This window comes from Balaenoptera borealis (assembly GCF_965194805.1).
Source record: "Balaenoptera borealis genome assembly, chromosome: 20".
In the NCBI taxonomy this organism is placed as follows: Eukaryota; Metazoa; Chordata; class Mammalia; order Artiodactyla; family Balaenopteridae; genus Balaenoptera; species Balaenoptera borealis.
Window position 1 is genome coordinate 37,940,939 of NC_138879.1, and position 24,405 is coordinate 37,965,343.

Consider the following 24,405-nt stretch of genomic DNA (forward strand, 5'->3'; position numbering starts at 1 on the left):
ATAATCTCTATTCCTAAAGTAAACTCCCAAAGTGAATTAACTTCTTCAACTGAAATATTTCAAAGGTGAAAGTCTCTCCCCTCCCCCGCCCCACCTTCCGACATATTAGAGACTGGCCACAGGGAAGCCACGGTCACTTAAAATCAGAAGCACGTGAGTGGATGTATCGTTATTCATCCAACAAACATTTATTGGGCATCTAAATCAAACAAGGTCCAGGACTATTCACCGGGATACAAAATGAAGCATGACATTCAACCTACCTTTGAGATGCTTACACCACAGAAAGGATGCTGCAGTTTCCAACTCAGAACTCAGACTTTCCATAGGAGAAGGGATTGAATGGAAGCAGCCGGGGGAGAAGGCAGACAGCCCTGGCTTTGGAGTCACACTGATCTAGCTGCTTAAACCTTAGCCCCGCCGTGGCTGTGTGATACTGGACAGGCCCTCACTGAGCCTCGGCTTCCTTCACTATAAAACAGGGTTAGAACTAGCTTCCTTGCAGGGATGATATAATGATTAACAGAAATATACACAGGTACGCCACTGACTGTTGATACGAGGGAGACTTTTTCTATCTCTAAGGCCCTGTGACATGCCGAAAGCCTTCGGCTAAGAACCTTGTGGATCTTTAAGGCCAGAGGAGAAAGAGTGGACAAAAAATGACTTTTAAGGAGTGAAAGCAAAAAAGAAAAAGGAAAAAAATACCACCACAACCACCAAATGAAAAAAAAATTCCACTGATACTCAGTTTAGGTGGACTAGAAATGGGCATTTTCTTTGGAGAGAAACAAAACCAGAGGCAGTTCACGCGGAGCTTGGCAAATCCAAGGCCGAGGGAAGCCCGTCAGGAGCCTGGCAGGACGATGAGGAGGCACTCCGCTGCTCTGAAGGGAAGACCGGGACGGGAGGCGCTGGGCAGAGCCGGGCCTCCTTTCCAGGAGGCTGCGAGCTGACTTCTTTGGCCACCTCCCCTGGGCCTTAAATTGCTTCCTGAGGCGAGGACCTGGCTAATGGTTTATTTACAACAGGAAGAAGCAATTACCTTGGAGAACACGGAGTCATATACCCGCCATTAGCCAGGAACACGGGCGCTCTCCACCAATAACCCCAAAGACATACGGAGCAGCGACTGCCCCCATTTAAAGACACGGCCACCGCTCTCCTCCCCATGCCACCCTGGTGAGGTGACTGAGAATCAAGTATGAGAAGGGGAGCTCGGGCAGCAATACCAGGCTTTGAGTTGGGAAAGTATAAAGTCATTTTTGGTTCTGCCGCTGCCTTTTTGTGTGATGTTGGGCCTTTTTGGTGAGACCCCTGCCCTCTCTGGGCAAAAAGACATGACACATTCATGTCCCAAATCTAGCTTCCCCCAAAGAATGCCATTGGTAACGTTAAAACAAACAAAAAATCCTTGTGGGCGAGTGGAACAAAGCGCTAGGACGAAGTCCTCAGGACCGGGAGCGTGGGGAAGCCAGGCTTGGAGTGAACGCATTGCACCTTGAAACTAGAAGGCGAGATTACCTGCTAGGGAAAAACTGGTGAGGCTGCCACCAGGGTAGCTTACCTGCGGGGTGGGCACAGGTGAAGGTTTCTAGCAAGCCCCAGACAGAACAGGAGGAAAGCTGGAAAGCTCTCTATGGGAGGAGGCTGACAAAGACAAAGAGAAAGAAGCCTAGGGGAATGCAGGCTGTCTGTTCTGATATTTAATAACCAAGAACGTAAGGCAGAAGAGGTGCAAAAAGCTTAATAGTATTTGTAGTTCAAATTAAAGTGTTCAAAGCCCCATTATAGAGCAGGGTAACGTATGCAATGACATCTGGGACCGTAATCAGCAAAGCGCTTTCAAGAGCTGCCAAAGCAAACAGCCAAATAACAAATCCACTTTACAGATCATCAATCTGGTCCTGGACTTGCCAAGGTAAATAGTACAAGGCTGAAGTTTGCTTTGCAAACCAGGGAACTGGGAGTTTAGCGAGGCCTTGATCCAGAGCAGCACGGTTGGGGCAGGGCCTCTGGAGCTTCCCTCGCATCAGGGAAGTCCTACAAGCCCTGCATCTGAGCAGAACGCAGGCAGGAGGCTGGCAGAGCCCTCTGGGCCGGATCTGAACACCTCCTTGGTCCGCAGGCCGCTACAGCTGCCAGGCTGGGCTGTGCCCTCCCAGGTGCCCACTCGCCAGCCCAGACTCTGACCAGACTGAAGTTTGTAGATTTCTGAGAGAAAATCCAGCCTAGAGTTGCTTTTTCTCCCGTTTCCCCAGTCACTATGAAGGGCCATGAATTCCCAACATGGGAAAGGCATCTCTCAGAAGTCAGTCCGCGTTCAGAGGAGGCGCGGCCCTGGGCCAGGGATCAGGGGGGATGCTCTCCAGCTCACGGTCACCTGGACTCCTTGCTGCTTCCGAGTCTGGAGCAGCCCTGAAGGACGGCACAGGGGTCCCCTGCGGGCACTGCTCAGAGTCTTAGAACTGGAGAAAATGGGCCAGACCTTCTGGTCAGACCCAGCAGACGCCAGCCTCTCCTTCACTTCTGCACCCAGCCAACCTCAGCAGCCTAGAAATACAGCCGTTTCTCTCCTCTCTCCTCCACCCAAAACTGTCTTGATGCAATCTGCCCTAGTCCCTGAAGGGCAAGAGAAGGGAAATTTGTAATTAGGTATTTATTTATGTGATTCTTTGTTTAATGTCTCTTTCCCCTCCTAGACTGGGCTAATGACTTCCTGATTGCCTGGGTCTTCACCATGATGGTATCTCCAGGGCCCCCCTGCACAGTCTAGTCCACAGGAGGCCCTCAATAAATATTTGGCAGCTCTAAGGGCAGATGAACGAGAGCTACCATGTACTGAGCACCTAGTCTGGGCAACTCATCTAGGGACACTGTTTAATTCTTAGCAAGAGCTATATGAGGTATTATTACTACGGCCATTTTCCAGATGAGAAAACTGAGGCCCACAAAGCAAAATAATCATTTAATTAAACTTCCCTCAATGTGCCAACATTAATTACTTGGCAATAAGAACTCTGTTGGGAGGGAGACAGCAGCTTAGATGGTCCCTACACCTTGCATCTTTGCATTTCTCATAGTGTGGGGTTCAGAGAAGCAATGAAAGGAGCATCTGTTGAATGACTGGCAAAGAATAGCAGAGTCCACTCTGCTTACATCTTAACATGCTAAGGATGTAGGGCAAAGACAGCTGTTTTGAGTGAAAGGGGGTGAAGAGGTAGTCCTGAAAAATCAGGTGCCTTGACTGAGGGCACACTGTAAGTCAGCCCTGGAAAGTAGGACTCAGCGGCTAGGTCAGAGGGGAACGTCCCCGCTCCACCCCTGAGAGCAAACTGCTGCTCTGAATTTACATGGTTTTCATGGAAGCAGACTTGACTAAAACGGGGCCTCCTAAAGGGAGGTCTGCCTATGTCTACTTGAGGAGAAAAAGCAATGGGCTGACAATGATACAAGGCCACGCGGGTGGGGCAGGGATGTGCCTGAGGAAGAACTCCTCGGCCTGGTCTAGGACCTTCAGAGGTAACGAGAGTGCCGGGGCCATCAGAGCTTTACTTCTGAGTGACTGAGGCCCTGCACGGGATGCAGGCTCAGGCTCTTTCTATCCAGATGCCAACGTCTGCTCAGGAAGCCCAGATCACAGCAGACGTCTCAGCCTCAGGTACAGGCCAAGGTCCGCGAATGGGTCAGGCATTTACTGGGCACTAATGAATACTAGTTGCTGTTATAATGAGTCATCCCTGTGACCCTTATTTTTCCAAAAATTACAATTCAATCATCTCTGTGGCTCTTTTGCTTTCTATGACCTATTATGAGTAGGTATTGGCTCGATCCTTGAATACATTCTGCGTTAAAACTCTGTAACATGGGCTTTATCATTCTGCTTTATAGATAAAGAAATTGAGCCTCAGAGAAGTTACAGAACTTGCCCGGGGTCATCCAGCTCACCCCTGTCTCCCACATGCTTTTCCGTGACTTCTAAGGAATGAAGCCCACGTTCTCCTTCCCTCAACGGCTGTCGGTGGACACAGCTTTGACATGAGCTGGGAAACACTTTGTTGATGTCCCTACTGTATCATGATCATCTGTTTACACATCTGTGTCCCTTGCTAGACTATGAACATCTGGAGGGCAGTGAGACTGTGTCTGATCACCTTTCTGAATCTCTAGGGCTTGGGGCCCTAGAATCTGAATCCTGGGGACTCATCAAATTATATGTTGAATTAATATAAATGAATGAACTGATGCATGTGTGCTGACCTCATCTCTCAACCAGGGAAACAAAAGATCAGAAAGGTTCAGGAACTTGATAAAGCTGTATAGCTAGTCTAGCGGGCACAAAAGGGGCTCTTGGGCTTGGAGAGGAAGTAAGAGCTGGCATGATTGCGTGGTATGCACGGGGTTGGTGAGGGCTGGGGGCAGCAGAGTGTGGGCTGAGAGGAAGGTATGCTCTTGGTGATGGTGAAGCAGAGGCCCACCTGGCTCACAAAATGCCTCCATTCTGACCAGGGTCTGGCTTGAGGTCATGGCCAACTATGGCCTGATGAGAACTGGTACCCTCTGAAGATTACAGGTGGAGATTAGCAGTCGGGCACAAAGCCCTTTGCAGATGGAGCTTTCCTAAGATCAACAACCATAGCAGCAGTGGTTGACAGAGTCTGAGGGGCCCTGGGCAGTAACTGTACTTGTTCTTCTCACAGGGATTTCATCTTTCTGCTCACACAGGCTTCTCTCCTGGCCCACATGCCAACCAAGGTCCAGAGATAGGCTTGAGGTGGCACCAGGGAGACAGGAAGAGGCTTGAAACAGCACCTTGATGGGGTCTACACAGAAGGGATGAGGAGCCACTAGGCTGCAGCCTGTAGGTCTGGGGAGGGCAGAATTCTAGAAAAGAACTCTGAACCTGGAGTTAGGAGGCCGGGATTTGGTCCTGGCTCTGCCTCTTACCAGCAGCAAGACTTCTCTGAACCTTCGGGAGGTTAATTCCCACTTCAGAGGGTGCCTGTAGGGATTAATAAAGGTAATGACTTTGAAAGAACTTTGTAGAATTGCAACATTACCCTTCACATGAGGTTTCTTTTTCTGCTGTCAAGTTGTTCCCCTCCTTTCAATCTGCAGCCATAAATCCTATGGATCTATTTGCCCTTCACAAACATGGTGAGCAGGGGCTCCAGCCAGCTGGGGAGGGAAGCTGATTTCTAGGATGGTGAAGGGAGGCGAGAAGAGGACGTTGGTCGTCAGTGCAGGGAGTTCGAGGCCTAGAGGACTCCTCACCTGAGAGCCACACACAGTCTGGCCAACAGCTGGGCACACCTGAGGCCCACTGTCCTGGTGAGACTCTGCTCCGGCTGGGTCACCGGGCAGTAGCTGTTCAAAGGACGCCTTCTTCTCGTGCCCCACTCAATCCAAAAGAGAAGCCCATCTGGGTGCCTCTCCACAGAGCCTTTCCAGAGAGAGGAGGTCTAACGGGGGCCGCCCTCTGCCAGCCAGTGGCCCAGCTCCAGAGCCTGGCGGGCTGGGCAGCAACTCTCCGCGTTTGTCTGAGGCAGCCTCGCCGTCTCATGGGAGGTCGAGATGCACATGCCAAACCAGACACACATATGGAGAAGATTAGCCCAACACGCAAAAGAGACAGACCAGTGCAGGATGATCCATGGAAAAGGCTGGTTTGGTACAAACCCAAAGAAGTACATCACCCAAGCTCATCGTGGGCTCGGGTATGGACAGACAAAGCTCTTGTCAGCCCCGGGGACGGGCTGAGGGTTCAGAACGGTAGTCGTTTCAGGCCAATAAGCACAAGCTGTACACCTGCCGGGTGCTGAGCACACACTGACAAGCCCACACGGGAAAGAAATGACAGAAATGGCACTGAAATGTGTTCCTTGTTCATGGTTTTCTTGACAGGAATTCCCCTTTCATTTTCCCTTAGGAGTAAGAAGGGTTATATTAACTGGACCTTTTCTTTCTGCCAAGGTGGGCAGGCAGGGCATTCTAGAACAAAGGGAGAGGGGCGTCTCACTGCTTTCCAACCCTTCACCCCTAAGGAAATTTCAGAAGCTCCAGCGTGCGTTCCCTGTCACCGATTCAGAGAGTAGAATGTTCTGGAATGAAACAAGCCAGTGGGATTGCCACACAGCTTATAAAGGGGCAATTTCTCTGGAGATCAGCAAGAGCCTTTGAAAACTGACCAAAGAACCCACCCCTCACCCCCAGCCTCCGCCATTTCCACCCCTCCGCCCCTTTGTCCTGAGGGTTCTAGGGCTTGCTACTGTTCCACGGATACTTCTCTTGCCTTTCAGAGAGACTGGAAGCTCCTAGAAGGCAGGATAAAGTCTTATAGGCTTCTCTCACCTCTACCACACCCAGCACCCGTAGTAGGCTGTCAACAGCAAACACATGTGGAATACCTACTGTGTGCCTGACACTGTGGCTTCATGTGACCCATCGGGGAGATGGCAGAATTGTTTCACCATGATTGTAGGATGTCAAAGCTAGCAGGGACCACTCAGCACCAGCTGCTGATCTTGCAAATGAGGAAACCGAGGCCCGGAGAGGGAACGTCATCTGTCCCCGGTCACGCAATCAGCAGAGTGAGAGTGCTGGCCTTGCACTGTGCGTCCCCGAGGGTCCCTGTGCACATTAGGTGTCCCTGGGGTGCTCACCAGCATGTGCTGCTGATGGAAGAGCAGGCAGGCTGGGGGGACTCTCCTTGGGCCTGAGGTCTGAGAAGTTGTCAGGTCATCCACTCAGCCAACTGGCCACTGACTCGTGCGTCTGCCTCCCACACAAGGCCTTGTGCTGAGGGGAAGGGCCTGCTGCCCAGTGAATGAAGGCCCGCATATGGCGGCCCAGGACAATTCAGGGATGAACACTGCTCACAGCACATTCCTCCCAGCCTGTGAAAAGAAGCCAGAAATTTTGGGGACTTTCTTCATTGAATTGCAGGCTTTTCAACTTGGAAGAGACCCCAGGGCCTCTGGACTCAATTCTGTCCTGCAATCGTTTGTTTCCTTGGCAATCTCTGCCCCTCCAGAGAAAGTTTCTTAAAGGCAGAGACTGTATCTTATTCACTCTTCTCCATTAGGCATCTCCAGTGCCTCACGAGGGCTGATAAAAGGAAATTCTCAATAAGTGCTCATTAAACCGACACCCTGAATTTGCTTAGCAGGAACAGAATCCTGGAAGAGTTGGCATTTGAGCATGGTCTTGCAGGATCCATAAGCAAGTGCAGCGGAGTCACACAGGTAAACCTCGAGAAGGAGAAACTAAAGAGTCCTTCCCCCTCCTCATCACCATCATCCAGAAGAGCTTGTTCCCAGCCAGTAGCTACTTGTGTTCTCTTTGTAAAAGTCTTTACTGTTATTTCTGATTAGAAGAGTAATATATGTTAATTGCAAAATATATTAACTATAAAAAACGACGTAAGAGTGAGAATTCCCTTTTTTTTAACTTCCCCAGATAGCTACTATTCACTGAGTTTTGTTTTTATGCTAGCAATAGAATTATATTATACACATTGCTTTTCAACTGTTTTTTTTAATCTAAAAATGTTCTTTTTAATACCTACATGCTATTGCTATGATATGTACATACCAAAATTTACTGTTACCCGTGCCTCTATTGATTGACAGCGGTGTTACTTATTTTAGTTTTTCTTTGCTATTGCAACAGTGCTTTTCCCTATACCTTAGAAATTTTACCTATATTTTTATAGAATAAATTCTTAGAAGATAAATAACTGGATCAAAAAGAATGAATTATTAATATATAATGGTTACTACCAAACTGCCTTCTAGAAAGGGTTACCCAGTTTACACTCCACTGCCAGTGTCTGAACAAGCACTACAAGCATTAAATAAAGTCAATGCCTACCGCTGACCTGCTGTTAACTGAACTGCTGCCCTCACCTCTGCACAAGTCCTTGGTCAGTTCCCTCATTTTCTATGGGCTCCACTTCTTCATTGCTACACACTACACACTTGGCTGTCATCTAACTCTCAACATAGTCTCATCACACTTCTACAAAATCATGAACATTTACATTTATTATATTAATTTGTAAATGTCTCCTTGCCTCTCCAAATAGATCTGAGGATGCCTCAAGGGAGAGAGGTATCTATTCTACCTTTCTGTCATCTCCCTTCCCTCTCTCCCCATCCCTCTCTGAGGAAACACCTAGCCCAAACATCTCTTCTGTGCTGAAGACCCATAGATTCAACCCCACAGATGTGGAGTTTGCATCCTGACATCTCAATGGAAACTCAACGTGCCCAAGCCGCCTTGTCCACATGACTGGCAACTCTCCGTGAATGAAGTGAATAGAGAAAATTAAGTCAGAAACATGGGGACCACCCTCAACATCTCCTCCTCTCTCACTCACCCCTACTGATTCCATCACAAAGTCCTTTGATTGCACCTCCTAAATATCACTGGCATCTGTCTGCTTCTGTTGGTTATTGATACCAACCTAATCCATTCCATCACCTCCTACTGGACTTCTGTAAAAGTCTGTCTTCCAGAGTGATCTTTTCAAATCTCAAATATGATCCTATCACTCTCTGCTGGAAATAGATTTCCCACTGCTTTTAGGATGAGACTAAAATCCTTCACAGGAGCAGCAAGTCCCCACAGCCTCACCAGTGCTATTCGCCGCCCCTTCCTCCCCTTAGGCACTGAGCTCCAGCCACGCAGACCCTCTTTCACCTTGACCACTCCCTTGACGTCTTGCACCCCTGCCCCCCTGGCTGACTTAACTTACCCCCTAGGGCTTAGCTTCAATGTGACTTCTCAGGAAAACTCTCCCCAAATAGCCCTTTCAGATGCTCTCATACCACGTGGAATTCTTCCTTCATAAGACTTCACACAATTTGTAATGTTTATTTGTGAGACTATTTGATTAATGTCTTTCCCCCTCCTTAGACCATAGACTCACAAGCCCCACTGTGTTCAAGCATAGTGCATGTAAGAGTACCCACAGCAGCACTGAATAGCTATTTGATGGATGCTGAACTAACGAATGGCGGGTGCTCAGGAACGTATCTCTCAATTCTTTTCTGTCAAGGTTTCCTTGCTGGATATTTTAGCAAGATTCAATCACACACAGCGAGTCTTTTGGTGGGAGAAGCCTTCAGCACGACTGGTTCCCAGCTGACAGTCCCTAGGGACCACCCTATACTGTTTATCCTGCCACGGAGACCAGCAGAAATGGAGACACTCTTTTCAAAAACACCTCCTTGAAAGAGCCCCGGCTTTGGAGAGCTGGCCCATCTCTCTCTCGCGCCAGTCAGGCCTGTTCCTCCTGGAATCCAGCCAGTCATTTTTTGAAAAAGAACCCCTGTCACTTTAAGATTTGAGTCCCTTGCCTGGGCCATATATCAATGTTCCTCGCTGCAGTGGCTCTGCGGCCTGCTGTTCAAATTTGTCCAATTAGACACAGCCCCATGGGGTGGAATTCAGTGTGAAATCTGCCTGCCACTGACCAACAATGAATTGGTGTGTAGCTCCTCTGCTTTGCAAAGCCTTGGGGGAGCGCCAACACAGGTCTTCCCGGAGACGGATCACCACCCCCCAGGCAGTGCCCAGTGCCCTGAGGCTGAGGGTCACCCTTCCCACCCCAGCGGGGCCTGAGGACTGCACAGGGCAGGGCGGGGCGGCACGAGGCTGCCCAAGCAGGTGTGGGATGGGGTGGAGGTTGGGAGTCGGTTCCCACAGACGTGAAAGGGTCAGGGCACCGCTGGTTCGCCTCAGAGTTCCTTGTCATGGTCGCTATTCAAAGAGCACAGAAACCAGGATTCTCTCGCTCCCTAAATGCAACTAAGCTACAGCCTGTGTCCTGTGCTGTGGGCCGCGGAGACACAGACACTCAAGCTCTCTGACCAGTAACTCAGTTGGTGACGGGAAGAGGGCCGGGCGCGTCTAAAGCACAGGCAAAGTGCTCATGATGGGACCCTCGTGGAAATGGGTTTTAAGGTAAGAATTTTTAACCAAAACTCTCCTTTGTAGTAACTCTCTAACTGATTTTTTTAAATGTTTTTAAATTTCTCCTCAAGAAGCTAAAACTTTTAGAAACTCATGAAATTCTTAGAGCATTAGACTTTTGAACATGGAGAGACTTTAGAGGTCATCTAATCTACATCCTTATTTGATAAACTAGGCGACTGAGATGAGGGAGAGGAAGTGACATCATACAATGTCCAACGTCATACAACCAGTCACTGGCAGGGCGGGAAGCCAGGCTGGTGTCTCCAAGCGTGGCTCTTGCCTTCCTATTCGGTGCTGCCTTCCTTTCCGGGCTATTTCAGTTTGCTTTTTAACACATGGTCAACTCCGAGTCAGGACATACATAGATATACTAGAGTCAGGCTATGGTAGAACTGAGATTACTTACGGGTATCATACACAATATAATATATAAATATATGTATTTGTTATAAATACATATTTAATCCCAGTTCTAGTTTTCTCTGCATGATCAATTCACATAGGAGCCGTGGGCTTCGGTTTCATCAGTGTGTACAGGGAAGGAAGCTGGGGGCTGTAAGTACTCCGAAGTCTCCCTTTCATTCATTCATTCATTCATTCATTGAAACATTTACTGAGTGCTTAGCATGTGCCGGGCACTGGGAACGCAGAGGTAGAGAAAGGAGGGGTCCTGACAGGAAGAGAGAGCCACAGAAGTGCTCTAGCAGACGCGTGTGAGGAGTGCCCTGGGAACACAGAGGAAGGAGGCCTGGGCCGAAGCTGTGTGAGGGTTCCAGCTGGAAGCTAGGGTGAGCATGATGAAGGGACCCCAAACACCTCACAGACACTAGCAGCTCGAATCCTGTCTCCCACCCAAGCTCTGACAGTGAGTTATCATTCTCCTCTGGGAAGAATGCACGAATGGGAAGGGAACAGGTAGTCTGGGAAAGAGGGCAAACAAAGAGGCAGCTAACCCGCACGGCGACCAGGGGGCCCAAGGAAAAGTCGGGCTGCCTGCTTCTGCCGGATAGCTTACGAGCAGTGGAGCACAGCATATGGGCCGCCTGCTTCCTGGGGAATCTGCACCGTGGTGATGAATGGTCTCTGGGTCCTCGGAGGGAAGTGGGGGCTACTAAGGAAACAGAGACCCACCTTTTGACTGAGATGCCATATGGAGGAAGGAACTGGGGAGCGTGGTCACCACTCCCTCCCCAAGTTCACCCCCTCCACACACCTTCGAGTGTGGAATTTTAAGATTTTTTTTTTGCCACACCACGTGGCTTGTGGGATCTTAGTTCCCCAACCAGGGATTGAACCCAGACCCACAGCAGTGAAAAGCACAGAGTCTTAACCACTGGACCACCAGGGAATTCCCTAAGATATTTCTTTTTTTTTCTTCCCTAAGATATTTCTGAAAGCACTTTACATTATCAACTAATTTTCTCCTTCAAACCAATCCTCAAGGTAGGAAGGATTCGTTTTATTGCTTCATTTTACAGAACAGAAGATCCAAGGCAGCTCAGGGCCATTCCTATGTCTACACAGCTTTCTAGGGGGTGTCAGAGCTGAGAGTGGGACCCAGGGCTAGAACTCCCTGAGGCCAAATTCTCACTGCATTACTTATTTTCATGTTGTAGCATAATGCTCCACATATATTCATATTTAACCAGTGAGATTTCATAGGAAAAAATAATCAGAATGGGTTATAAATGAGTCCTTCCCCCTGGGGAAGTTTGGGCTCTAGACAAAAGTCTTCTCATCTTTAAAAGACTCCCTTTTGTGAAATGAACAATCTGGCCCGTGGTCATCAGCTGTCTAAGAGGCCGCTGGGTTACAGCGAATTTCCCCATGTGATGCTAAATCCATGTGACCATTATCCTTTTTTTCTTTCTTAATTCCTTTCTTTCTTTCCTTCCTTCCCTCTTTCTTTCTTTCTTTCTTTCCCTCTCTTTTTCCTTCCTTCCTTCTTTCTTTCTTTTTTAAACCAACTGCTTAGCAGCTCAATCAAATTAATTGTGGTGCTCTCAAAAGGCATCAAAATAGCCACAACTCTCCCTGAGAAAAAAAGGAAGGCGCCTTGTTTTCAGGAAAAGATGTAAAGTCCTCACTCTAGAGTACTCAAACAGATATTCATGCCATGACAAATCCTCCCTTTTTCCCAGAGCCTTTTTTTAAATTTTTTATTTTAAAGAGAGACTTAAAAATATCAACACCAATAATGAGACTATATTCTCAGCTTACTTCTGGCCAAATTTTATTTTCAGCTTTGAGTAACTGGGAGTTCTTTATGGTCAAGGACAAAAAAACAAGAGGCTGGAAAAACCTCATTAAAGAGCTGAGCGACACAACTCACTTGTTCAAAATGAAGTGGAGGCCAGAGAGGGGGAGGAGAAGGGGAAGAAGGGTGGGAGGCACGGGGAGGCCATGCCCTTGGCCAAGCCTCTGGCCTGAAGAAACGTCTCAGCTGAATCGTGGCTGAGATACAACCTCACTCCTAAGAGGACGGCAGAAGGCTTGCAGGGATGGGTATAACCCCAGGAGGCAGTCCTGGTCCTCACCAAGAGTGAGGAGAGGAAAGAATTCTTTCTGTTCCTATGAACTGCTCAGTTTGGCAGCTCCCCTAAAACAGAAGGTTCCAGAGACTAGCACCTTCCCTCAGAGTGAGACCCTTTCATTTGAGTGGGCTTTACAATGAGCAAGGTGCCTTTACATATGAGCTCATTCATTTTTTTTACATACTGGAGTATCGTTGATGAACAGTGTTGTGTTAGTTTCAGCAAAGTGAATCAGTCATACATATGCATGTATCTATTCTTTTTCAAATTATTTTCCCATTTAGGTTATTACAGAATATTGAGCAGAGTTTCCTGTGTTATACAGTAGGTCCTTGTTGGTTATCTATTTTAAATATAGCAGCGTGTCAATCCCAAACTCCCAGTCTAACTCTTCCCCCACCCCCTCCCCCCCAGTAACCATAAGTTTGTCCTCTAACTCTACACATGAGCTCATTTTTGCCTCATCATTGTAACCTGAGGAAATAAGCGGGAATTCATGTTATCATTCCTGTTTTACTGATGAAGAAACAAAGCTGAAACTTAGAGAGGTCAAATAACGTGCCTAAGGTCACACAGGCTGCAAAGCCTAAAATCCAGCCATCCGGGGTTCTTCATGCTACTCTCTCTTGTCTCCCAACCAAATCATAGGCCAGAGTGGAGAACACCAGGCCAGGTTGCTTCTCATAGTCTAGAGCGGCCACAAGGACAATTTGCTGGTCGTCCTTCCTAGGGCTTGCTCCAGCGTGAAGAATTTCTGATGACAAAGGCCCAAAAGCCAACCTAAGTGACAGCAGTGTGAGGTTCCCCCAAAGCACAGGGAGCCTAGTGGTCCACAGGGCTATCCAGATGCCCCTCAGGAGGAGAGGGCGTCCTGGCCAAAGCCTCACACCGCCCTGGGCCAGATGGCCTCTTCTTGGGGGTCATCAGCCATGCGCCAGCACTGCGTTTGCTCATGTGTTTCCTCCTGGCCTAGGACCACAACGAAGCTCTTTGAAAATGGAGGTCACGAGCTGCCCAAGAAGCCAAAGGATGGATGGGCGCAGGGAGAGGAGGTGGGAGAGGAGACGTGAGTCCATCTCTCAGTCAATTATAACCAGCATCTTTCTTCTTCTGCTATTGCTCTGTCCTTCCTTGGGTCAGTAAAGGGTGACCATTTAATTTCATGCCACACCTTTCCAAAGAACTGGATGCTACAAGGAACTGAGAGCCTACTTTAAACAAATAAGCAAAAAAGGGAAACCTGGGGCTTCCCTGGTGGCGCAGTGGTTGAGAATCTGCCTGCCAATGCAGGGGACACGGGTTCGAGCCCTGGTCTGGGAGGATCCCACATGCCGCGGAGCAACAAGGCCCGTGAGCCACAACTACTGAGCCTGCGCGTCTGGAGCCTGTGCTCCGCAACAGGAGAGGCCGCGATAGTGAGAGGCCCGCGCACCGCGATGAAGAGTGGCCCCCACTTGCCGCAACTAGAGAAAGCCCTCGCACAGAAACGAAGACCTAACACAGCCAAAAATAAAAATAAAATTAAAAATAAAAAAAAAGGGAAATCGGAGATACCACATTTTTAGTTATGTTTGTAAAGCTCATAAGAAAACAAAGCTAGATTAAGGATTCAGAAGACTTGAATTCTAGTCTCTGCGACGTACTAATTATATGATATGGGAAAATCTTAAATCCTTGAGGCCTCTTTTTTTAAAATCTGTAGTATGAACTGATAGCAATAATCCCTGCCTATATCACCGCATACTTTAAGGTTCATCTGGGATAACGTATACAACAGCTATTTGTAAATGTTACAGTATTATACACCTGTGATGCATTATTATTTTTATTATGACTGAACAGCTTATTACACATGTTTCAGGCAGACCGAAGAAGTCCTCTTTGCCTGTTAAGAAAACATATGAAACATCCAAAGCAAATATTAGAGAAAGTCTAATTATATCCTCTGGGTCCTGTCACTAAAGCAGGTGAATGTTTTGTGACTTAAGAAAAGTAAAAGAACTGCACTGAAAAAAGAGCTTGCAGTCAAATACTTTCTTTCACCTGTGTCGCCTGGCTGAGAGTCCAGGGACAAGTGAGGAACCCAAGTCTTTTTGGCTCGAAGCGTAGCTCTCTAGGAAGAAACTGCTTGGTGTAGAAGAAAAGACTGGGTTTTAGAGTCAAAGCGACCTGAGTTCAAATTCTAGCTCTGCCAAAGTCTAGCCATGCACCTGGAGCAATTTATTTAACCTCTTTGGGCTTCAGTTGCTAACCTGAAAAATGGGGATGAGAATCTCTATTCGTGCAGAGTTGCCATAAGGATTTGGAATTCTGTATGTAAAGTGACTGGCCTGTAGCAGATGCTCACTGTAAGTGATCTTATACCTTACATATCTCCTAAAATGTCATAAACTTCTAGTGACTCGCTGAAGTAGGTAGATATGAGAGAAACAATGTAAAGACAATAGTATGGTAGCATGGAAAACCTAGGCTTTGAAGACCTGGGTTACTAGCTGTGAGACCATGGGCAGGGAACAGCCCAAATGTCCTCATCTGTAACACAGGAAAAATACTGTACTGTCAATGTAAAGACTACAAGACACAAACTAGGAAAAACTCTAGAATGTCAAGCATATAATAAGAGATCAATAAATATCAATTATAGGGCACAATTCATTTTCTCAATTTACCCCTTTTCAGTTCACTATGTCTGAACTTTCCCTGGGCAGGCATCATAACATATTACATGGACTTCTAAATTTCATTTGCTAATTGTTTCTCTAGACCTACACGGAAAAGCATATATGTACAAAAGTGGCCAATTTTTTTTCCTGGCCCACCACGTAGAAAATGTCTTGGTTTTTCCTTCTTTTGGCAAACATCTGGGGTCTTGGACTTAAAATAATGGATAGCTTCAGGACAACGAGAGTGTAACAAGCATTTGAGGATGATTCTAGAGAGTAAACATCAGAGATACAGGTGTATCTTGTGTACCTCAGATGTTTTCCCGTCTCTCATTTCCTCTTCCTCCTGCTGCCATCCTTGGCCTCTTGTGCTCTTGGACAGCATTACATACACCTTTGCTGCCATATCTGTTCTCATAAATCTAATCCAGAGATGCCTCTTCTCTCTCAATTCCCATCTAGCCTACTTTATCATTTTATTAGAATCCATCTCCTTAGCTGGACCAGGTCTCATTTCTAGTATTCTTAGAAATATAGTAGTCGACGAATAAACGTATGTTTATTTGCTATTTCTGTATTGGAAGAATGGAACTAAAGTCTAGAGAACCAGTAAAAATACACTTTTTCCTATGGAAAATTTCTCATAATAAATGCATAGAAAAAACAGACTTGTTTTCTGAAAACTATGAGTTCACGCTGAAAAAGACATTTGAAATCCACCTTCAAAGATACACACTACTTTTCATTTTAATGGAATTATAGCTATTAATCTGATTAACGGCTAACAGAGATAACAGTACTGCACAAGAGAGGAAAAAGAAATTACTTTAGTCAATGTCAAAATGACAAGCCATCAAAAATTTGTGGTTTATTAAGAAAAAAAGAGAAGATCTCTTAAACAGACCTAGATGGCCTGGCAAACTTTTGAATTTAATCTTGTGATACACTGTAACAACAAAAGGCCTCTATAGCATATCAGGCAAATTTATAAGAATATGATCAATACATCTGACATATTATTTAATTATAATCTCTAGTGACAGAGACAATATGAAAACCTAGCATCAATATTCTGACAGTGGAATAAATAAATAGATATAACTATTCCTCATACCAATCCCAGCAGAATTGTAAATTATCAGGCCAGACTGTAGATCTGAGTTCTAAGGTTTCCTTAATATGATAGAGTTTGATGCAGGGGTGTCATATCACCAATATCATGCCTTTTTATTAGAATGTAAGGGTCTCTGAGGATTTCAAGTTCAAACGGTCAGAATGACCCCAGGTTCTCTACATATTACTAGTATTCCCAGATCATGGCTTCCTACTGGGATACGCAGATGGGGGAGAATTCTGGGGAGGGAAGAAGGCCGCAGGCAGGGGCAGAAGCAGGAGCTGAGAATCACTGCGCACCCTCTGAATCCTGGAATCTAGACTCAGAGGCAAGAGCCCTTACCCATCATTTCACAGAGCACGACAATGAGAACCAGAGAAGAGAATGGACTTGCTCAAGGTCACGAGGCTTCCTGGCAGGACGAGGTCCAAACCCAAGTTTCACGATGCACAGTACAAAGCTCTTGCTATGTCACCACGGGAGAGAAAGCAATTGCTGAGGTGGTCAGCTAGAACACGGCCAATATAGCCATGGCTATTATCATACCGACAGAAGGAATGCACTCTTCAGCGAGAGCCAAGAGAAATTACAGTTAACATTTAACATTATGGGACCAACTTCAAAGGTACTCCAGCTGGACTCTAATAATGGGAGATGAAACTGCTGACGCTAGCAGAAAGTTGCAGGTGGACAATTCGGGCTGGAAATAGCGCGCGTCCTTGGAGCACGAGTGCTCTGCAGAAACCCCACACGAGGCTGCCGCCTCACCGCAGGGCGGGGAGAAGTATGGGAATAACCTTTTCGTCTGTGTGTGGTTCAAAATGTTGTTAAGCTGTTCATTCCTTGTTGAGGCTACAGGACACTTAGAAGTGGCCACACTTGCCGTTTGGGGGAGCAGGGCATGGCTGCTGATGGCAGTGGGAAAGGGACATGGTGTTGCCTCGTGGGCGTCAAGGAAGACTATATTTTGCTACAACTAGAGGAGAGGAGACAGCTGCTGCTTGGAGGCCCCCAAGGAGTAGAGATTGGACACTGCAAATCCTGGAGCCTGAGAAGGGAGGTTCCAATGTAGAAAAAGTCAGTTAATTCTGGCATCTCTACTCCTGCCTCAAAAAAAAGGGCAGAGTTCATCTGCGGAACCCTTACTAACTTTTGGCCACAGACAGTCTCTTAAATGAAGGGTTGATTCCACCTGGCAGGGAAGCTGTCCATTCTTTTTCCAGCAGGTTCTAGCCCCTTCTAGCCAGGGGTCTGGTCCCCAGTGTGACGATGGAAGGGGAGGAGGGGAAGGGTGGGACAGAGCTCTGGCAGCAGAAGACGTCTCTGCGCCAGCGTCCTGTACATCCTGGGACGCCCAAAGCACAAACACTGCCCTTGTAGCCCCTCCACCGCTTGGTTTGACCTGTCAGGCCTGCAGAGCCGTGTCGGTCAGGGCAACCTGGCACGTTCTACCTGGTTCCTGCCACCCTCAGATCTCACCCAGGTTCTTGGTCCAAGTCTGCCCTCAGGTGGGTGGAGGGGAAGAGATCAGCGTCCAGCCCCCCATGGTAGGCTGTGCCTCTGCTCTAATAACTACGCTTCTGTTCGCTCCCTGAGGATGAGTCCCAGGGGTATCTGTGCACTGGATCCCTGCCCCGAGCAGCGTCAGCTGTCTAGGAACAAGCCCGTGCCTTACCCTGCCATCCACCCTTCTCCCGCCCCACCTAGGAGAGTCTCGCTGGAGGTTCAACCTGCTACAGGGCTCCACTGCCAGCTGCCCCTGTTGCTGCTACCAGCCCACCAGGTCAGGCCTGACTCTCCGCACAGGCCCAAAGCAAGCAGGTGTTTGAGAAAGGCTGCTTGCTGATAAGGAAAATAACATCATCTGTAGATGAATGAATGAAAGCATAAAAGCATCTGACCTATTATTTAGGCAGTGTTGCCCTTATGTTGTTTGATTACATCCTATTATATATGGCATCTCTGGGTGGGCTCTGGAGAAGAGTCCCCTCTCTCACTGGTCCATCGGCTTTGTCCTGAGCTAGCGAGGGTGGCAGGAAGATGTGGAGCAGAGGCTTCTTAAAAGCCTGGCAATGGAATGCGCATATCAATCGAATACCTGGGAGGAAACAGCTAAATATAATATAGTGGATCTAATACATACATATATTAAGTTTAGAGAGAAGAGACTACTCTTTGGAAACCTGAAATTTTTAGGAAAATAAAGCAGCGAAAGCAATTTTTATACCTGCTGTACCCAGCTCGGACTTGCATACGGAGTCTCCCTAAGTCTGATGGCACCTTCAGTGTCTGCTGTGAGGAAGGAATTTTGGTTCCCACAGTAGCAGTTCCACGGAAGGACTGGCCATGGCCGGAGTTTGCTTCTTACACCAGCCGATCGAATGCATGAGGAATTTCTTAGGGGAAAACAGCTAAACGTAATTTAAGTTGAAACTGTTAATTCAATAAACCCAAATGGCAGGAATTGGTGGCTATTACCCTGAGGAATCGAGCACAGCATGCAGAGTCTTGCTGGTGAGCGTGAGTAGGTGTCGGGCCTGAGAAGAGGGCCACGCCATTCAGAGGGCCTGGGTTTCTTTTCTGAAGAATCTGCCTCTTCTTTCTATTTATTTCCTCTCCCTCCCTCCCTCCCTCTCTCCTTCCTTTATTTCTTGGATCAAACACTAAGTATATACAGCTCCATGACCCTATCTTTGTTGCTCTAAGAATGACATCTTAGGCTCCCCTCCCAAACAGCCCCCATTCAGTACACATTTGCTGAGTTCCTGCTGTAGATCAGACACGATTCTAAGCACCAGAGAATCCCAGATGCAAAGATCAAGTCCCACCCCTGAAGAAGTGCAGTAACAGATGAGGGGGGACGATGAACCAGATGGGGGGACGATGGAGGCAGAGTTGAGGTATTGGCCATGGGAACCACTGAGCTTACTGAGGGGTGAAGGACAAGGCTGTGCGAAGGTGCTGCCACTTGAGGGGGCTCCTGAAGGAGGAGCAGGTGGCATCTGGAAGATGGGAGGGAAGAGGAGGTGAGGCGAGGGGGAGAGTGAGGGGACATCCCAGGGAATGGTAGGAGCAAAGGCAAAGGGGCATGAGACGGGGGTCAGGCAACGACAAGCCATATGGCCTGTTCAGAATCCAGGTCCCACGTTGGGGAGGAGTTAGGGGTGTGGGTGGAGAGACTCGAGGTTAGAGAGGATCGCTGGAGCTCACTGGCCTGTAATCCTGGCGCTGTTATTAACCAGCCACCCTGTGCTGCCCCTTCCATGGGCTTCTCTGCTCTGAGGTGAGAGCACAGGCACCAAGGCTGAGGGTCAGGTTCGCAGTTGTTCTTCAGGCTCTCCTGGGCCTCAGTACAGGGAGTGCGGGCTGAGTTGGGCAGGGGTGCAGGAGGGCACGCCATTGGAATGTTTGGGAGAGGATTAAAGGCATTTTCTAAGCAAACAGTTCCTCAGATGGGTGAAGGGGAGCTCCAACATCAGACAAACGCGGTGCTTGCTAAGAGCGTTCAAATCTGGAATTCCCTCTGGTGGCTGAAATCAACATCTCTGACACAGGCAACCTGGACAAGCCCGATCTGTAAAGACCATTATCCACTCCCTGGGTACGATTTATTGGCCCAGAATATCAGGTTAGCGAGCTGAAATAATTAAACATCAGGCCAGCTGTTTTAGGCAATTAGGTAACATTTTTCATTTAGGAGACCACACAACAGAGAGGAGAGAATCGAGAGATAAGACCTGCGTTTTGATTTACGGAGTCTCTGCTGCAGATAAAGCCCAGCTTTTTGGAATCCTTCAGGCAATTACTATTTCAGGCTTGGCAAGAAATGGAGGCTGAAAGTAACTATTGGGCTTGTCTTGGCAAGACTCGAAGTCACTGTAGTTGTACGGTCGTCCCGGGCAGCGGCGGAGGGGAAAGTCAGTGGCAAGAGGAAGCCAGGAACCGTAGGGCCATTAGGAGGGCTATTGCAGGCTGGGAGCTCAGGGGAGGCCAACTCTGGCCTCCCACAACACGTTCTTAGAGAGGGAATGCGGTCAGATGGAGAAGGCCCAGCCCTGCTTGTCGGGATCCTGTGGTTCCCTTTTCTGGCATCTGTTCTTGTCAGTTCTGTGGGCACTGCTTACACTCCCTGCCTTAGCATCCTTTCCTGTAAAAGAAGAGGAGGGCTGAGCACACTTGTGTGTCGGGGTGGGGGGGGGGGGCGGAGAAGGAAAGAAGTGTGACTGGCCCAGTGGTGCTGGCTTGGGACACTTGGAGGGGGAGGGGCGGGGGTGGATACAGACGTCAGAAGACCTAGACTTTAATCTCCTCCCTACCCCTCACCTCGTCGGCAAAGAGACTTTGCTCAAGTCACTTCCCCTGCCTGGGCCTCAGTTTCCACAGCATTAAGTGCAGGAGCTGGATTCAACCAGATGATCACTAACGACACTCCTCGTTCTCACAGCCTACTCTCCTAAGACGCCAAAGAAGATAAACGGCTGGGCTGAAGGCATGCAAGTTTTTCTCTGAATGGAAAAGAGAAAAGGCCTGTGTGCTCCAGCTGACGTTCTCCGAAAAATCCTGGAGCCAACGCTAAGTATGGGGCGGGGAGCGCGGGGCCGTCTGAGGAGACAGTGGGCCCGCGTGTGGTCACTGGCGACACTGGAGTGAAACGTCTCTTGCGCGAGCTCTTCCACTTAATTGGGAGCTTGCCTTTCCAGTTGTATATTTTTATCCTGCACCCTGGAACCCAAACCATGAGGTCTGCTGCCAAAGGCTGCTTCTTGTTTAATCGTTAACTGCCTCGGCCCCGCCGAGCTCTAGCCCAGCCGGAAAGGCCTCCTCCAGAGGCCGCACCTCCTCGGCCAGCGGGACTCGAGGGAGGACGCAGCGCTGGACCAGAAGCCCAGCTCCGTCCTGCAGCTCTGGAAGTAAACCCCCTACACTGGCCCACACAAATCCCAGTTCAGCCGGGCCTCTCCTGTGGGGTTATTCTGGTAACAAAACGCTGGAGATCAGCAATTCTTTTCTACTCTTACCCACTCTCAGCGAGGAGCCAACTGGGCTATTCCTTAGGCTCCACTTTCCGTGTCTGAAATGTGGTTGAAAACTAATATTCCAGATGTTTCCTCATATTTTAAGTGGAACCACAGATTACGCTTCCTGCAGGAAGGCAGTGTGGCACAGTGGAAGGAGGGCAGTCTTTGGAGTCAGACAGCCATCTGAACAGGGGCTCTGGCCTTTAGAGCTGTATGGCCCTGAGAACCTCTCGATTCTTTGAACCTCGGTTTCCTCTTATATGGAAATAACAGGATTCCTGTCTACTCGGTGGCAACCTCCACGAGCACAAAGGCTTGTCTGATTTGTTCATCGTTAACGTAGTCTACGCCTCACACAGAGTAGGTTTCTCGATTAGTACATAGCAAGTCTGTGATTTAAAACCTCACAGGATTTTGAGGAGCCCAACAGGATTAAAGATATGAAGTGCCTAACCTAGTACCTGGGCTTGGCAAGTGCTTCTTCACTAGTCTGCAGTGCCTGGAGACATATTCCTTCTCCTGAGTGGAGTGGATGCTCAAAGAAGAAGACAAGTCCTGGGTGACGCTCATCGAAGTAATGAAGAGGCCACCTTCCCTTGTGGGAGAAAAGACAGGCACTTAGAAGCCTGTTGGTTTGGGGATCTTTTGCTAAAGCTCACTCTCCGGCCATGGAAAAAGGAGCCAATCTGATGCAAAGCCACTGATGTCACGGATGGCGGTAGGAAGCCTTCGGTAATACCAATGGCTTCCTGGCCTTAGGGTCTTCCAAGGAGATTCACACAGGCATGGAAACCAGATTTTCAAGGGCCCTGGGTACACTAGACTATTGTTCCAGGACAGAAACAACTCAGAACAAAATGATGAGTGGGATTTTCCTTGCATTGGCCACAATACATATGTTTGTTCAAGAAAAAAAAGTTGGAGTGAGAAGACATGAACGTCTGCTGCTAAAGAAAAGCCTGTTTGTGCCAGCCACAGTGGTGAGATTGTTCAGGGAGTTCATCCTAAAAGTCCAATTACCCCAACAGCATGGCCAAGGTCAGTGCCATTTTGGGGTGTGGCCACACTCCAGCCTCTTCAGTACCAGATGTGAATTACACAGGGTATCTGCTTTGTGGGAGAACTGGCATCCGCTGGACGGTCCAGCCCATCTGGCTGATACTACGGTTCTCCTTGCTGCATTCCGTTTCCTTGGACAGACCTGTCTAATGGATATGCCACAGATCCTGTAACATGTAGGATCCTCAACTGGGATCTGGAGCCACTGTTTCTAGGGGGTAAATCAGGGAGAACTCTCCCAAAGGCCAGCACCTCTTAACAACGACCCAGGGCTCACATTTAAGGAGCAAGAGATCAAAAGATCCTCCTGCTTCATTTCTAACTGCCAGAAACCACATCAGTTTGGAGAAGTACAAGCCTCAGGAGGCTGAGATGTGAAATGACCTATTTGCCCTAACAGTTGACTTAAAAATGTATCTTTTCAATACAGGATGCCAAGTTCCCTTCTGCCCTATATTTCAGGGGGATTTAAAAGCAACAATTTACCTACAAATTCTTCAAGCAGCCTAGCAATTAGTATACGGTGACTCCTTCAAATAGTGGACAATGTGTCCTGATGTGGATTTAAAAAACAAATATCTAAAATTTTCACAGACCAAACAGTTTGAGTAGAGATCTCAAATTTGATTGCTGAAGAATGTAATTCCATCAACCAGAGGAAGATCTGATCTTAGAGAGGTGCCATCACATAGACTCTCCAACCTCTGAGGGGTTAGTTATAAAATTTCCCCAAAGAAAGTTAATTTTAAATCAATGTCATAAGATAAATCTGTATGTGCTGATATGGAAAGCAAGTCAGGCTCTCTGTATAGTAGGAGCTTGAAGGAAAAAAGGATAGGTATACATATATCACATTTATATACATTCACACAAAATATGTGAAAATAGTAATAACAGCTAATAATTATATACAGCATTTACTGTCAGGCAGTATTTTCTGTGTGGTGGGCAGGCAGTATTTTAAGTGTTCTACATGTATTAACTCACTGAATCCTCACAACAACCCTCGGATGTAGGTACACTATTTTATGAATGAAGAAATGAGGCACAGAGAGGTTAAGTAACTTGCCCAAGGTGACACAGCTAGTAAGAGGCAGAGCTGGGAACTGAAGTCAGAGCAGACTGCTCCAGAGCCCATGTTCTAATCCACTGAACTGCCAGTAATGTCCTGGAAGATCCTCAGAAGCCATCTGGAACACAGCCTTCCCTCTTCTGCATTCTACCTTCGTGCCAGCTGCCTCCCCAAACACACACAGGTCAACAGAATTGGGAGTCCTTTTTCTCTCACAATATTTGCCACTAGAATGATCTGTTTATACAGAACAAGACGGGGAGCTCGCGGGGAGGGCAGGGCGTGGAGGTGGGATCCTCATCATGTCTCTCACACCTCTAATTTTTTGTTCATAGCTTGGCTCAGTACCTGGGCTCAGGGGAAATACTGGTTTCTGAGAGATGGTTCACATGTGGGCCAACGAGAGAGATTTAGGAGTTCTTTCAATGGTCTCATTTCTGATTATTCAAAAGACCCATCAAAACAGGGATGGATGAGTGGGTCAAAGAGATGGGAGCCCATATACATATATATGCGTAACAGGGAAGAAGGGCTGGAAACCTGGAAGCTGGGAGAAGGAAGAAATGTGATCTCTTTTGGTCCGTCCACCCGGCAAACCTCTGGCAATCCCCACTGATAACTGAGAACCAGGACCACGTTCATTAACCCCTGAATTCTTATATTTATTGGTATGAACCATAGGGACAGCAATGACTAATTCCCACCACATGGCTGGGATTCGGCTTCCTTATTAAGGAAACAAAAAGTGGTAGCCTAAATGCTGTAGGTTTTTATAAGGAAAACTGCATTAAGCATAAGCCTTTCCTTTAATTTTATACCTTCGTCTTGAACCACCAACGTGCTCATTTGCCAGTGTTCACGGCTTCCTTTTACAAATTGCCATTTGACCTCATGAGCTGCTTCTTACCAGGGCATGTAGATTCATGGGAGCCTCCTGGCCTCCCTCTTGTCATCCTGTCCTTCC

The 24,405-nt window shown here is 47.8% G+C and overlaps 1 protein-coding gene across 9 annotated transcripts in view; it reads right to left on the reverse strand.

The window, feature by feature from the left end:
* The window catches only part of BCAS3 (BCAS3 microtubule associated cell migration factor), a 569,341-nt gene that overhangs the window by 48,901 nt on the left and 496,035 nt on the right, over positions 1–24,405 (reverse strand). The window contains exon 24 of one of the 9 annotated variants that reach the window (XM_082372013.1): positions 19,484–20,439. The exons of the other annotated variants lie outside the window; for them this stretch is intronic. Within the exon in view, the coding sequence (XP_082228139.1) occupies positions 20,327–20,439 (113 nt within the window). The 3' untranslated portion in view covers positions 19,484–20,326. Of the gene's footprint in view, positions 1–19,483; positions 20,440–24,405 lie in introns of those variants that run through there. 9 annotated transcript variants of the gene reach the window in all.